The sequence below is a fragment of the Physeter macrocephalus genome, chromosome 1 (genome assembly GCF_002837175.3).
Source record: "Physeter macrocephalus isolate SW-GA chromosome 1, ASM283717v5, whole genome shotgun sequence".
NCBI lineage: Eukaryota > Metazoa > Chordata > Mammalia > Artiodactyla > Physeteridae > Physeter > Physeter macrocephalus.
In genome coordinates this window covers 119,402,330-119,419,424 of record NC_041214.2, presented here as the reverse complement: position 1 = coordinate 119,419,424, position 17,095 = coordinate 119,402,330, and the positions used below count along the sequence as shown (strand labels likewise).

At 32.5% G+C, this 17,095-nt stretch overlaps 1 protein-coding gene across 3 annotated transcripts in view; it reads left to right on the top strand.

Annotated features, from left to right (window-relative positions):
• Positions 1-17,095, top strand: part of EPHA3 (EPH receptor A3) — a 362,563-nt gene that overhangs the window by 11,542 nt on the left and 333,926 nt on the right. For all 3 annotated transcript variants that reach the window (XM_055086086.1, XM_024120412.3, XM_024120411.3), the window contains exon 2: positions 6,438-6,502. In XM_055086086.1, coding sequence (XP_054942061.1) covers positions 6,438-6,502 — 65 coding nt within the window. The remainder of the gene's footprint in view (positions 1-6,437; positions 6,503-17,095) is intronic.

Below are 17,095 nucleotides of genomic sequence, written 5' to 3'. Positions count from 1 at the left end.
GTTTGGTAGTGTATATATGTCCATGCCACTCTCTGACTTTGTCCCAGCTTACCCTTCCCCCTTCCCATATCCTCAAGTCCATTTTCTAGTAGGTCTGTGTCTTTATAGCCATCTTGCCCCTAGGTTCTTCATGACCTTTTTTTTTTTTTCGTAGATTCCATATATATGTGTTAGCATACGGTATTTGCTTTTCTCTTTCTGACCGTAGTGGGATTGCTGGGTCATATAGTAGTTCTATTTTTAGTTTTTTAAGGAACCTCCATAGTGTCTGTATAAGTTTACATTCGCACCAACAGTGCAAGAGTGTTCCCTTTTCTCCATACCCTCTCCAGCATTTATTGTTTCTAGATTTTTTGATGATGACCATTCTGACCAGTGTGAGATGATATCTCATTATAGTTTTGATTTGCATTTCTCTAATGATTAATGATGTTGAGCATTCTTTCATGTGTTTGTTGGCAATCTGTATATCTTCCAAAGAATATTTTTAAATTGAAATTTAACTTCATCACTACACTTTTTGTTCCCTATGTTAAAATTTGAATCTTTATATCCAAGGGACTTCCAAGCACGTTTTTATTTTGAAAATAACTATTATATTAGAATTGTTTTGTAGGACATCTTCTACATTCTATTCCATTTTCATAGCCATTGTTCAAACCCTGACTGAACAGGTAGCTTACATTTAGTAGTCAAAGTTTAATAATCATGCAATATAATAAAAAATATATACCAAGACAGCCTGAATTTATGGTGTTAAGGCAAAATATATGTGCTAATGCTTGAGCACCTATTTGCCCTAATAATTATTTATATAATTTCAAATTGAAGGATATATTTTCATTTTTCAGCTTTTAATCTGTCAAAAAAGTCCTTTCAAAGTAGAAATAAACAAATTTTTCTGTTCTAGAACACTTTAAAAAGCTAAAATGTGTTGAAAAAGTACAATGTTTACATAATCATTAATGTTCTACTTTTAGTACCTTACATTTTGGGAAACACATTTCACTTGTCTAAATGATTCATAATATAGGTTGACAATGCACAGAAGCAAAGAGACCTGCTATTCTAGGGACCATTATCAAAGCTGAGGTTGTTAATGTAGTAAAACCTCATTGACAGTAGAACATCCCCACTCATTTATTTGAAAGAATTATTTTGTTATAAGAACATATTCCCAGGGGATATTTTAATAGCTGCTTTCTCCATAAGAGTATTAATATCAGAGTGACCTTCAGATTTCTCAGATTAAAAAGAAAAAAATAGAAAATTTTAACACTTTAGAAACAACACAGAGTTAACGTTTACTAAAGTATCCAAGTTTCAAGGGGAATTTTGGTCTGTACTTCTATGACACAAAATGCCTGTAAAATTTAACATAGATTACAGGAAGTTTTATCTACCCACAATTAATAGATTATAGTTGACTTCATTTGTAGTTTAAAACATTTTTATAATTTTTAGTCTGTGAAATATAATACTAGTGATCTATTACAAAGATGTTTTAATTATGTTTAGTTAGAAATAAATATAAACAGGAAGTCTGTAGGAGCTGTTAACTAAGAATATATAATCCTAGTAGATAAAAGTTATGTTGAAATAGATAAGTACATTAATAAAACTGACTTCTCTAAATTTCTTCTCTGTGGCATACCTGGTTGTGTACAGTAAAAATGAAAACCTGAACTTTGGTGGACTCCTGTCAGAAAATACATCTTGATTTCTTCATTCCATGTTATGGTTGACAAGAGTACCATACAGAGAATTACAACACTGAGATCAAAATGTATTACTTCCTGTATCATTTTCTTCTATTTGCGACATTTAAGTATAACTTAGGAGCAGATTAAAGGACTCTTCTGCTATCTGTAACCTAGAGCAAAGCTACTCTTTTCATCCTAACAGAAAGTGATGAAAATGATAAAGATAAATAGTGTACAAGAAATGTGGCTGGGACAATTACAGTGATGGCACAAACAGGAAAGGAAATGTCATTATTTTTTAGTAAAAACAAGACATAATCAAAGGATGGGTTTGTTTTCTGCTGTAGTGGTTTCATAGTTATTTGCACTTGGTTATAAAAGCACCTTATAACTGAAGGTTTTATAAGAAAACATGTCTATTATTACAAGTCTGAAATTCTTTAGCCATTAAACCCTACTGTTCACCTTGACATTTCTAAATGTTTTCTTAAATGCAGCTATAGCATTACCACAAAGCATAGATATGTTATTAAATAATTGAAATGATCTTCCACTTCTGTAAGAAATTGTGGCATTTAATTTTAAAAATTATTTTAGTACTGTTTGTATATTTGCAGCACTTAATCTGAAAGATGTGAATATTTGTTTAACTCTTAGTCTTTCTAAGTGGACAGATAGCCACTATGAATCAGAATTTTGAAATGCTCTTGAAAAATCTTTGGATATTTATGATTCTTTAAATGTAAAACCCCAGAAATTTATACCTAAAGTTTTTAATCTGTCCTTACTAAATGAGAACATTTGTTGCAAAATCTTATTTTAATGACTGAGTCCTTTAAAAATTTTTAATAAATTCTTATTAGTAAGAAGGGAAGGTGGTATATAAATTCTTGGCACAGATAATTCTTTATGACATTGTCAATGCCAGTGAGCAAAGGAGTAGACATTTGATTGTCTCTTCATTATCATAGAGGGTAAGAAAGGAAGAGAGAACAAGACTCCTGAGCATCTTAAATCCGTAATTCAGCCAAGTGGGAAAAGTGACAGTAAAGATCAGTGGCAGGAATGACAGCAAGGGTTCCTTCTTTCCAGAAGCACTTACAACCAATATGAGCTAGTTTACCCTATACTTTGTTCTTATTACTTTACTTCATTCTACGCCTTCTAATTCTCATCAGACATCACGCATCATTTTGACCAGCAAATCTCGTGTTAGTGCCCACCTGAAAGCCAAAAGGAGACTGAGTGAGGATTCCCTTACTGTCTTCATGAATGTAAACCCCTTCACCTATTTATACATTTTTTTTATTTAAAAGCAGTGAGACTAGACAGAGTAAAGCATGTGAAAGACATCCAGAACCATATCCATCCAGACTTCCCACAATGATTTTTTTTGCCAAAAACTCCTATTTATATCTCAAGTGGAGTTCTAATACTTCAAAATGTGTCCAATTTAAATCACTTTTAGAAGTTAATATATGCTACATAGCTCTTTGAATAGAAGATATTCTGAAATTAATGAAATGACATATTTTCTGTTACGAACCAAAAATATTTGGAAATCAACCATTAGAATATGAAATCTGGTAAAAGACCATTTATATCTTTGGCAAATAACCTAGCATGAGGCAGTCATTAAAGATTTAGTCTATTTATATATTCCCACCTACCCTTAAGAATAATTTCCTAATATTTTTGTTAAAATTCATAATTGTAAACTCAAAAATTTTAGCAATTAAAATAAATATTCCATGTTACAAAGTGTCATTAAAACTCAGACTACAATATATTTGTACATCACAATTCTATCTGCCCTGGCATTTGAATAGTGGCACCACTTGAAAGGCTATGATCAGGTCTACATTGTTTTTGGGAGAGGAAAGCATTAATAACTAATGTTCTTGCCTGTATCAGTGTGGGGTTTAAGACATTGCATTGCAAGGTTAGATTTAGTCAATGTATCCAGAGATATCACTCACAGCAGGTTGACTTTCAAATTCCATTAACTTTTCTCTTCTTCTTATCTCAATTATGCTGCACTCAAGATTGCTATACAACAGATCACAGGAGCCTTGAGGTTTATATCCTGGCAAATTCCAGTCTAGCAACCATTGACTTTAAGTGGCTAGAATTCTTAGACTGTGTTGTTCTTATTTGGCTATAAACAAAAACACTTTATAAACCCCCAATAGGTGCTTTTAAAAAGGGTCTTCATGTCACTTTTCTTCTCTATTAGGCCATATATTGATGGTTGATTTTCAGTACAATTCAGAAGAATTGTATTGGAACTGTTGTTAGATAATATTTTAAGTTTACAAGAACATTGAATCTGTATAGTATGTTATAACCTCAGGTGGCTTTAACTAAATTTATATTATTTGATCATCACAGCAACATTGTAAGATAACCAGTGCAGACCTAATTATGTTTGATAGAGAAGAAGATCAGAATCATGAGTAATGGTGCTAATTGTGTGTTCCCTCATTCATGCTAAATGGAGTGCACTAAAAATTCAAGTTCTGAGTAAATGAAATAAATTTAATTAATCTCATACCAATTTTAATTGACAGTGCAATACAATTCTTTTTGGTTTAGCTTTTCTCCTTTGAGTTGAAACCAAATGCTGATGTAATAAAGCCAGTCCTTTTCCCCTCATCATTATCATCAGAGAAAACTTAAGGGTATAGTTCTTTAGTTAACAACCTACATTCCAATGAGTAATTTACTAAGTGGAAAAAATATGTATATCTTCCTTGCCTCAAACACTTTTTTCCTCTGGTTATTAATACTGAAATTAAATCAACCATTCATCTTAGCAGGTGGAATAACATATTCATCATTTAGTACATATTCAATTTTACATACACACAAAAACATTGAATCATTTAAACCCCTGAAGGTATTACAAATGTGATCCAATGACTTATGAATACTGGCCCTGTAAATTCTACGATGCAAATCCTGTGTAAAACTCAGAGAAATCAACTGCTGACTGTGATAGAACCAACAACTGAACTAGGTATGTCTTTATCAGAATAAATGTTGGTAACATACTTTAAAGGTGAGGATGTATTCTCATATTTTCAAAAATTCTTTAACATTATATAATTTGAAATTTTATTCGTGACATTAATTGATAGAAGTTTTAAAAAAAATCATATTCCAGAGATAATTTCAATATAATTAAGCATACTGTTAATTTCCAAACTGATATCCTGGGAAATAATTCCATTATGGAAATTACACTATGTAATCCATGCAGCAAATATCTTCTTCTTTTATCTAAATATAATTACTTCTCACTGGGATTAATTTATTGTGAGGGAAAGAAGTTTAATCATTAAGGAATTCCAGTGTAATAGGTTAAGTTTATGTGTTTTTTTTCCTCTGAGAACTTTATCTTTTTTATCTTAATGATTAGGAATTTTTCTTATACTCACCTAGTATATTTATCATCTAACCAGCTAACCAAATATCTTCTTTTAAAAAGCAGTGCTTGAAAATTTAGAATTCTAACATCAATCAAATATAATTCTTTTTCTTAACATTTATATGATTAATGTTTCCTTTGTAAGAAAATAATTGGGATGATTAAAGAAAGGGTGGTGCTTTTCATGTATCAGGAAGCCATTTATTGACAACACATGGTCATGTTGTGCTTTGCATGTATTAACATTATGTTTTGATTTGTGAATATATGGAACCGTTCAAAATGACTGTCTGTTATTATATTTATTGATTCACCTGCTCTGGTTCATGTTAATAATACATGCATATTTTATGTAAACTTCTTCTACATCTTCCATTAATCAATCATGGGGTTGTTTTCTAACTTAGAAGAAGGATGTGGGAAAACTATAGTTTCCGTTATTTAACAGATGGACAATCAACATGAGCCCTTTGTTATTAATTAAACTTAAAGTATCTTTTTATATTTTACTTTCTAGTCTGTTTCAAATTAATACTCTCTGTGTTGAAAATAAATCATTTTCCTTTCTCTTTTAATAATATATTCAAAATGCAACTAAATTCTTGTTATATTTTATTATTCATCAGACTTTTTAATAACTAGCACAAAATTCTGAGTGAAATCATTAAAGTCTTTGGGTAACAATACCCTTTTTAAAGAAGTAAAGCTTTACAAGGCACTATTATAATACATATTTTTGCTTTGGCTTCTCCTCAAATTGATAGCTAAGCATTTTGTTCATTACATAAGTACACAATTTATACAGTATTTATTACAGTATGTTTGGTTTGGGCCAGGGACAATATGAAGATGCCATATCAAAATATGTACAAAAAGAAATAAGATTCATTATGGAAGCATACTTAACTAATTGATAGTGAAATCATGTCAATTTATTACATTTAATGGTCTTTGCAGTTATTTTGATTTCATGTTAGCATTAATGTTTCCTATTTTGTATTTTTATAGTGTCCTCTTTAAACCTGTAATTATTCTGTCAATATATTAAATATACTATATATATATAAACAAACATAAACAGTTTAAAAAGTCACAGAAACTTTTGATCCCTTATCTTTCCCTGGGGTTGCTTTTCTTTGTAATTCCCTTCTTCTACTCATCATACACATATAATAATGAGCAGAGTTGTGTTTTTTGAACACGTTGACATTATTATATCAGCAACAACAGCCAATATTAACTTGACAGAGGTAATTAGAATTCATTCCTTTTAACTGTTTTTGTGTATCTGTGTTTTCTTTTAGTCAATCTACTGGATTCAAAAACAATTCAGGGGGAGCTGGGCTGGATCTCCTACCCATCACATGGGGTGAGTTTGGTAAACTATTGAAAGGAGCCTGATTCTTCTGTCCATTGCCTCTCTTAGAGAGCAGGAGGAATTATTGGGAACAGGAATTCCTATACTTCTGATGACAAGTTATGCTTATCAGTGTATTCAATACATGGACTAACACAGCTTAATATTTGTATCCAATGGAACTATTGAGAGTTTTGAAGTATTTTTTTCCCCTTCTGAATTTATCAATTGCTTGAATGAACTAACTAAACAGTTTAATTATTACTACCATCATGCAGATTATCTAAGCGTGATCACCTAACATTTTTTTTGTGATGTGGTCAAAATAGGTGAGTTGAGGAGAGACTCTAAATTTTAAGTAATGTAGAAAGTGTGTATTTGGAGATGGTTGCCTCCAGAGTTGTAGCCTTAAAATCAACTGTGGTGACAGTTCCACATAGGGTAGGTACTTGTGAACAGTATAAGCCTGTGTCGCCTTACTTTCTTTGCTTAAAGTGTCTTCAGCTTGTCTAGATCAGTTTAAAACTGGGCATTTTGTTTAGGAAAATATGGCTGCCTTTAAATTCTAAGCACTGTATATACCTTTAATCTTTAGTCAAGCCAGACACAGATTACTAAGGTGTATGGCATTTTGGGACCCGAATATTTATGATGAGCCTTTGTGTGAGACAATTTTCTATCTCTTTTTTTCAGAAAAAAGAGGGTCATACATTTGGAATTTTTTTGTTCCTACAAAATTGTACAAAAAATGCCTAAACATATCTGTTTTGTTTCCAAGGATAGCCTGTGGAAAATGCAAAGTGCTATTTAGGAATATTTGTGATAGGAGTAAATGTGTATATTCCTTTTTCTTCTAGGCCAGCCTCTTTTCAAAGAGGTTATAATTACTTTGACTTGGTATTGGTGTTCAGTCTTTAGATTTTTGTGCCTAAACATACTAATTTTTACTACCAGCTTCTTCACCGACGGATGTTTTGCATCAGGGATACTTCATCTATCTGTTATCTTTGTATCTGCTTGACTTCCTGGTGCACCTTGACACTGACATGATGCCAAAACCTATCACATAATCAGGCCTTGTTTAGTTGCTTAGAAGGGGAGAGTATGAAGTAAGCCAAGGTTTGGTTTTCCCATAGGTTTAAAAGAAATCAAATGGTTAGGGTAAAAGCACATCCTGGGTAGTCATAACGAATGAGTTGAAACTCAGGTTTGAGCTGGAAAACTCATTTAAAACGCATCATCCAAAACTCAAACCTAACTTTAATTTTGATTTTAGAAATTTGAGTCTTTCATTACTCCATTAGATAACATATCATAGAAACTTGCTGCCTAAGGAGATATGAAAAGCAAAACCATACTGACACTTTACATATATATATATATATATATATATATATATATATATATAGTAAACAATAAGTTAACTTGTATATCAAAGCAGCAGTCTACCTCTTATTTTCCTTTAAAGAAGGTATAAAGAAAACACGTTTCTCCATGTTGAGAATTTGGGGAAATGAATTCATTTACCTTGTTAATCTCATAGATTTTATGATGAACAAAGTTCACACTTTTACTTCCAGAGAAATGTTGGGTGGGGAGGGATGTTCTAGAACCTTGCCACACACAGTGTGCACATGCACCAGCCAGCAGAGTCAAAACCTGGGAGATTCTTAGAAATGCAGGCTGTCAGGCCCCGCTCAGATGAATCAGAATCTGCATCTTAACACGGTCCCAGGTGATTCCTAAGCACATTAAATTTAAGAAACACTCCTCAGGGTAACTGGCCTCTTGACTTTTCTCATCTCTTGCCCAGTTTCCTACCTCCTTTCTCCTAGGGATCGCTCATAGTTTTCTCATGAACAGTTTTCAGTCTCTCCTTTAGCCTCAGAAAGCTGACCTCAGGCACTCCGGCCTCCTCTTCATTGCTTTCCTGGTTGATCTTCTTGCAGCTGTTACTTCACTATTTCAGAAGCATTAAATGGCCTAAAACAGCTAGTCAGTTTCTCCAAGCTTATCATTAAAACCAGCAGGGAGAAAAAAAAAATCTCCTCAACAGATCATGATGTTTATAATACCTTAAGCTCCAAATGATTAAAATAAAAGAAAAACCAAGTATGTGAATTATTGTCCTGGGGTGATTTGTAGTACATTTTTCCTTTAAATCTTCCCCCTGTATTATGTTAACCATAATGTCCATGAGGAAATAAGTAGCACTAATTTAGAAAATGTGACATTAATATTCATTTCGTTTTGAGAAACTGATGATATCCTTGAGTGAAAGCTCAATTCTTGAGTGAATTTAAGTTTGGGATTTAACATCTTTGCTTGTATGATTGTTTGTGCCTTAAGATTCAATTAATCATTTTTATTGCCTAATCATTGTCATTTTCAATTTGACAAGGATAGAGGAATTTTGTGTTTGTTTTGGTTTTAAAGGGAATAGATAGTTAAATCAGTAGTGATATCTATGATGCAAGCTTTTCCATAAAAAAATGAAGTGATAGCTGGAAACAACTTTGAACTAGTCATTGTTTTAATTAATCCCAATTAATCCCAATAAGTAAAAGTGCATCTGTTTGCAGGTTAACTAAAATATAAATATAAACCTTGGAGGAAAAAATTATAACAATGTCAGACCATACTGAATTACCGAAATACAAATTTCAATTTTATGATAGAGTGTTATCAGCTATAGTCACCATGTTATACATTAGCTCCTCAGGTCTTATTCATTGTATAGCTGAAAGTTTGTACCCCTTTACTAACCTCTCTCTATATACCCCACCCTCACCACTTTTCTACTCTGTTTCTATGGATTTTTTTTTTTTTTTTTAAGATTCCACATATGAGTGATACCATGCAATATTTGTTTTTCTCTGTCTGGCTTATTTCACTTAGTGTAATGCCCTCTAGCTCCATCCGTGTTGTCACAAACGGCATGGAAAATCCTGCACTTTTGATTTAGGGCAGTGGTTCTCCATGTGATGAGGGGTAGATAATGCGGGAGGCAATTCTGATTTTACCCCATTGGGATATTTGTATTGAGATATGCTGGTTGTCACAACTGGGAAGGCAGGGCACTACTGGCATCTAGTGTGGAAGACCAGGCATCCTGCTAGTCATTGTAAAAAAAACAGAGCAGCAAAGAATGATCTGGTCCAAAATGACAGCATCCAGGTTGAGAAACCCTTGCTTAGGGTTTGGATAATGAAGCTCTCCACCAGGAGCTATGGTCACTGAAAAGATCTTGGGGATTGCCAGCAACTTCTCTAAGTCCCAACGATACTCCCATTAGAAACTCTAAATTCCAAATCTTTTGAAATATAAATTTTAAGAAATAAGCCAATAATTCATTCCAAATTTGAAATGACTCTTTCATGGAATGATTATATCACATGAGCCATATAAAATTAATGTATTTTGGGGAAAATTGTCAAGAGTGACCCATTCCTTCATGTATATGCTTTTCTATTTCTATTTACCCTCTTCCCCAGAGATATATTCACTCATAAAACCTTACAATTAACCTATGCGATTTTCTTGGGAGGATTACTTCTATCTCTATTTTCAGATGGTGCTTCAAATCTTAGAGGAAACCTGGCAGAATAGTATGGTACTATATTATTAGGCATGGGACAAATTCCCCAAATAAGTATCTGTGAAGAAGTTTAATGAAACTTTGGTTTTCTCTAAATGAATTTCATGAAAATAATACTCAAGCTTGTAAACTGAAATTATCAAGGGGGTCATGAACAGCAGTTCATTTTTCAGTAGAAGAGTTTTATTTGACATGGATATTTTCTGGTACTAAGTTTGTTCACTTTAGTAAATTAGACAAGCAACCTTCTCTGGCCTTGTAAACTATGAATTATAATTTTTTAATTCTGGACTTAATTATCTTCAGAAATTTTAGTAAATAATTCAACAGTTTGAATATTCTTTGATTTAGAGGACAATCAACATATATCAAAGCCCATATATGTTGCTGGATTACAATCTAGAAAGAGTCCTTGGTTTACACATGACTAGTACTTAAATTGATTGATTGACTGACAGTGTCTTACTCTGTGTATCATTCCAGAGGAGGGATTAAAGGGAGGGAGGCTACATAGTTTTCACTTAGGATAGTATTGAGATGATGGTCAAGCAGTACAAAGGCATCAAGAACCTGGACTCAAAGAAACTCACGTAAGGAGAAGACAATGAAGAGAGGGTTGCGGGCTGCGGGGCAGGGGGGCAGGTGTATAGAGAAAGGATAGTCTGACATGAGAAGTCTCAAAATCAACAGTTGTAGATTTTTTAAAAATTTTATACCACCCCCGTCTTTTCAATTCTTTTAGATTTTTTCCCTAAAGGTTTCCTTAGCTATTTATTGGTGTCTTAACCGTGATAATGTACTTAAATAAAAAACACTCTTCTGGCAAATAGATGACCCATTGGTTGCTCATCGAGTATCTGTGCCCTGGCTTTTCCTTGCTGATGGAACACTGAAATTATTCAGGTTTTCACCCTCCCATGTGTTCCTGGAAAATGACCCCTCTGCCACTTTGCAGGGTGAATATTGATTTATCTGAGAGCAAATCATGATAATTACAGTCATTTTGCCAGTGATTGGTTTAGGCAAGAGTAAGTGAAGCCAATAAGACTGGAACAGAATTCCAATGACTTCTGGGAAAGGTTTCCTTCCAATAAAAAGAGATGGGAAGAGGCCAGGTGCTTTGTGCCTCTGGGTTTGCCCTGTGATGGCCCAATGTCCAGTCTGGAGCACCTGCACTCCCTTAATGACCAGAAAGGTGGAACCCAGAGAGCATTAGAGAGACCAGCCTGGAACCCGGACATCTTAGAACCACTGAGTTACATGGAAAAATACGTGTTCCCTGTTAAATCCATTCTTTTTGTATTTCTCATACTTTCCAGTTAAAGGCCTCCGGATAGAATCCAATGTTTTATCTCCTGGTCAAATACCTTAATTTCTAAATCGAGGCTATGGAAATGCATAATTCTATCCTACAGTGTTATTTGTATTTTCCCAAGTTATCTTTTTTGTGCTTTAGTATGAAGTCACAGAGAACAGGCAGAATAGTAAAATAGAATAAGCACATCGTGTAGAATTGGCACATCTGCATTTGAATTCTGGCTCTGTCATTTATTGCAGTATGATCTAATACAGGCCTATTAACCTTCATTAATACTTATCCTCAATTTTAAACAAGGGATAACAGTAATTTCTATGTCACAGCATTTTATAGTGAATGACACTTGAACAAATGAGATGTTGCTATATATCTATCTATGAATAAGTGTATATATACTAATGTATGTAAAAGAGATATACAAATATCATTTCTTAATCTTAGATAAATTTTATGGTTTTCCCATTCTAATCCAAAACCTTTTGGTAAATTCATTGATATGTCTGCATAAATCTCAGTCGAAACCTGATGTCTAGGAGTTGAATTTTGGGGAAAGAAAATTGATAGTATTGCCTGAGGTGCCGGCAAACACCTCTTCTCAATTAAGAGCCCAAAATATTGCCTTTGACAACACATGATTGTTATTTCATCGAATCTGCACAGATAAAAGTTTGCATATAATCTTGAACTACATTTTGAATTGAAAGAATCAAAATAAGGTAAATTGGGTGTCCAATTTATTTTAAATCTTTAATAATTTTTAGAATTTTTTAGAATTTCCTCAAAATACTAATATTTTCTTCAGGGAGACCTTCTATTTCTCGTATGCTACCCTTCTGGCACCCACCAGACTAGGACAGAACACCTATTAAGCTCATCTGCCTTGTTCTTTGTTGTACCTCTACAGCTTGTAATTATACATTACTGCAGTGATTTCACTGATATTTATTTCAGCCTGGAAACTGAAAGCTCTTTGAGATCAATTCCCATTTCATGAAATTCTCCCTTTTATTCTCCTTGTTTAAAGTTCGTGGATTAGTTGTCCATAAATTAAAATTATCTGAATAAATGCATAATAAAAGCTTTCCAGAACAAGAAAGGATAACTAAACTAATACTGATTTTGCATTTGTTGAGAAAATTTGATGATTTCTAGTCTGTTATTTTAAATGGTGTCTGGTAATGACTTCACTCTCTTTTCAGTGGCATAAACTTAAGTAAAATTATATATACATACTATAGTATATATGTTGTATATATATGAGTATATATTACAGATATATAATATACAAACATACATATATAATATTGTAGATATATGTCTATGTCTATATTACATATCTTATTTTTTGTACTAGCAGAGCTATTTAGTTAAATGTATTTAGAAAATACTACAAGCCTATGAATTGGAAGTTAACTGAAAAAGAACACTAGCTAAAGACAGCTCTATATTGCAAATTATATAGGTTGTGCTCTAAGAGTAAAAAGCTAGGATCCTGCAAGTAAATTCCATTTAACTAAAACTAGGAATGTTTAGAATTGAATGAATCATAGAGAGTAATAGAAATAATAAAAATACTCTCTAAAACAAGTTTCCAGTATACTATAATGTGCCTTCAATATTGGAGTTATTGCTATTTGTGAAGCCGGGATTCTAAAAGTCTTATCTGCTGGATTTCTAGCTTTCACTTTGTGAATGGTGTCTGAAATGCAGGAAGAATATTTTGACAACTGGGTGTCAATAAAACCACCTGGGATTTGGCCTTTATGAATCACAGTCCAAATTCTCCTTCATATGCTGAATAGTCCATCCAGGAAAATCAAATTATTCACATATGTGATATGTGATTCTTGGTCATTGAAATTTTTCTGCCTAGAATGAACAATGCTATATATTTTAAATGTGTCAGTTTTACCTATTGTGCTAACCTTTCAAGGAAGGTCGTCTGATGAATTAGAAAAACATGACAAACTTTCTTAGGTTTTTTTAACCTTTCCTTGAAACAAAATACACTATAAAAGAAGGGGGCATTGGATAAGTGGTAGAAATCAGCAAAGATAGAATTTATTCTAGCAACATTTAATTTATAAAAATTAAAATGTTATCTTGTATTTGTTTTAACAGAATTTTCATTAGTGCTTAAAGAATAGAAAATATTTTCCATTGTTAATGTTGTATATTTCTATGTGAATCTTCTTCTCTGCATCAAAATATTGTTTGTTTATATTTGGGAGGGTTTGGATTAGAATTGTTTAAATATGACATGCAATGTACTTTGCTTCTTTTACTTTGATGTATAGCTTTGTGGGATTTAAAGTAGAGGAGATCTGAAACATATTTGGATGGGTTTATTTATTTCAGCTTTGCTCACAAATTTGTGCTACATGATTCTTACTTAACATACAGTAACTATAAAGTTAAATAAAAAGCTAAGATATATTTAAATAATTTTCTTCTCCAATTTGAATGTTTAAATGTTTCATAAATTTATTAAGATCATTTCATATTTGTTTTTTAAAGTAGCTTTTTAAAAAATTCAAATTAAAAACAAAGTTTTGCTTCTAGTGATTTTTCATATTAATAGCATTTTTAAAAAATAATAACTTTTTGACACCAAAATTTTTTACTTTGTGCAACTTCAAGTGAATGTAGTTTCTGATCAAAAGCGAATGGCTATTAAAATAAAAGTAACCAAAATATAGATATTAAACTTAAAAAAATAATGACTTTCATACTTATTTTACATTAAATTTATTGCTACATGTGCAAAATAGTATATGACAGACTGAATATCAGTTTCTATATTGCTAAGAAATGTCCAGTTCCCTTAATATTTTAAAGAGCAAACTTAGAATAAGCACTATGTTTTCAAGCTTCCAGGTTTTCATTTGAATATAGGATATAAATATAGCATATGTACTCCAATAGAGACGAGTTTCCATTCTGCCATTCCACTAAGTATAAGTCAAGAATTTTGATGGGAATTTTTAAAAATAATAATTTCCCAAAAGTTTTGCTTATTTATTTACTCCTTAATTATTTTTTTAAATTTCATGAATTAGTGGTTTTGACCTTTAGGTTTACTATTCTCTGGTGGTTGATTTCTCTTGAAAACTTTTTGAAAAAGAAATTAAATTTGGCCTGTAAAAAAATATGGTATAAAACACTTTTTAAATAAGTCCCATGTCCCAAATGACAGCCATTGGACCTGAGAACATTTAAAGATTATAATATTTACAATGCAAACCACTTGAAGTATTTCTACAAACTTCATAGCTCATTGATTACCATCAGTTTTGTTTGTTTGTTTGTTTTTTCTGCTAGTGATGCTCACTTTATTCAAGAAGTGTTATATGAAGAAAAACTACCAAAATGTAATATCTCAGCTTTCTTGGGAGTTGCTAAAACCATTTATCCCCTTTACATGGGACGTAAGAAGGAAAGCATCAAGGGGGATAGTGTACTCAATTTTCTGAATAGTCTGTGTTTACAAGTTATTTTTGTTCATTCTGTTAATGATGCAGTTTAACATATATATACACACACATATATATGTGTGTTTATGTATATAGTTTATATATAAAACTATATATATTAAACTACAGAGTCATATATGGTTAAATATATTTTAAAAAACTAATATATTGAAATTCTTTTAAATTTGTAAACAGTAGTTATTAGAAATGCAAATTTCTGAGCTTCCAACCAAGACCTACTACTACATTACAAATCCTGGGATCAGGGCTAAGCAACCTGTTTCTTCACAGGCCCTCCATGTGATTCTGATGCTGTTCAAGTTTGGGAATCACTGTGCTAGAAAATCGTTATCTGCTGTAATGAGACAGGTATTACTTATGAAGGTATTCAGCGGCTGCTGTAGTTTGTTCCAAACTCTTAATTAGTGCAGCACTATACATAATTTATGATTGATATAGCTCTGGATATTTTTAAATTTAGAATTTTACAGTAAACACACAGCAAAAAGATAGGTATTTTACTAGCAACTCGGGGAATCTATTCTTAGCACTTTTGCAAGAGGGATTCATTTTCGAATCCTCAAGTTTCTCTCATGTAATCTTGGAGCTCAATTTGAGCTACATGTAGTATCTTCAGTATTTGTAAATACTGAAGATATTTATACATCTGCATCCATTGCTCATGATAAAAGAGATAACATTAAAACCAAAAGAATAGGAAAGCCTTGAATTAAGTGATAGTGAAACTGGAATAAGGGATATGAAGGTTCCCCCATCAAGGAGTTACTAGAATATAAGGTTGTCTGGGAAATGACTATGAAACATTCCTAGAAAGTTACTGAGATCAGCTTATGATCGATTTTATGTGCCCCACGAAAGATATTGGAGATTATTCAAAGGCAGTATTTTAAAGAGGTGATTGTGGAGGATGTTGTAATCAAAGAACAGACAGGCATCAGAAAAAGCAGCTGGAAATCACTGTGAAAGTTCCCATGATAGATTACAGGAACCTAGGATCAGCCCTCTATTCCTTTGGTTATACATCTTAGTGATTTGGCATAGGTTAAATTTTCATTATTTTGCTGACCCTCCAAGAAGGAATATTCTCAAAAAATCAAAAAGAATTTTTATTAATAGGTCATTTTCATAATAAAGGCATAAAATAAAGAGAAGCCAAATTTGGCAAACTGAATAAGTTGTAAGACCTTTGGGGGACTCAGTAGAAACGAAAATTAGTAAACTAAGGAAGACAAAGCAAAAGAAAAAAAAGAGGGCATAAGATGCTCTAACAGTAAAAGTAATCAAATTTCCCTTCCATATGACAATACAAGTTAATGTTCTTTTGGGTGTAGGGTTAAGAATAAGCTAAACTTTAAACAAATGTGAGGAGTGATCTCCCTTCTCAACATGAAGTGACAAGACCATGAATCCAGCAACCAGGAGATTCAGCCAGTGCAGGAAGAGAGGAGAGATTCAGTGTGATGGTTTCAAAGAACTTTAACTCTCCATCTGAACTTGGATACTTATTCTATGCCATGGAAATCAAGATAGCTGGTAGCCATAAACTTTATGGATTTTCTCAAAAGTCTTCAGTTGAGTTTAAAGCTTGTGGATGATATGAATCAATTTTGTAAACTGTGCCCTAGAACTATTTGTCATCTGTATCCTGAATGTTGGATGGGTAATCACTTCTTGAAGTAGAATTAGTGATCACTTTAATTTAAATTTACCCATTCTCTTGAGTGTTGAAAAAGCAAGTAACAACGTAGTCATAAACAAAAAATAACTAGAAATTTGCGAAAATGTTTATTGATAGAGCTGCTTCACTTTTTATTATAAAGGGGGCAAATTTTTATCTGATTTGGAGCAGTAGAATATATTTGAATGAGTAATCAATTTTAGAGCCAGCAGGGACTTTAGAAGTCCTCTAATGCAATTCCTTAAGTACACAGACAAGCAGCTGAAGCCCAAGGAGTCTTAGTGACTTGCTCAAGGTCATATCATTGCTCTCTGGGTCTGTGTTCAGTGGTCTTTTCATTAATCTTTTCTGTCTTGGTCTGCGGACAGTACCAAAGAAGAATTCAAGATTATGTGATTTAATGTTGAAGAGACTATACTTCATACAATTTCAGGACTATTTATCCTGAGTGTCTTACCATACAGCACCCTAAATAATAAACAAATTTGGGAATATGTCAGTCAATGTTGAGCTGCCT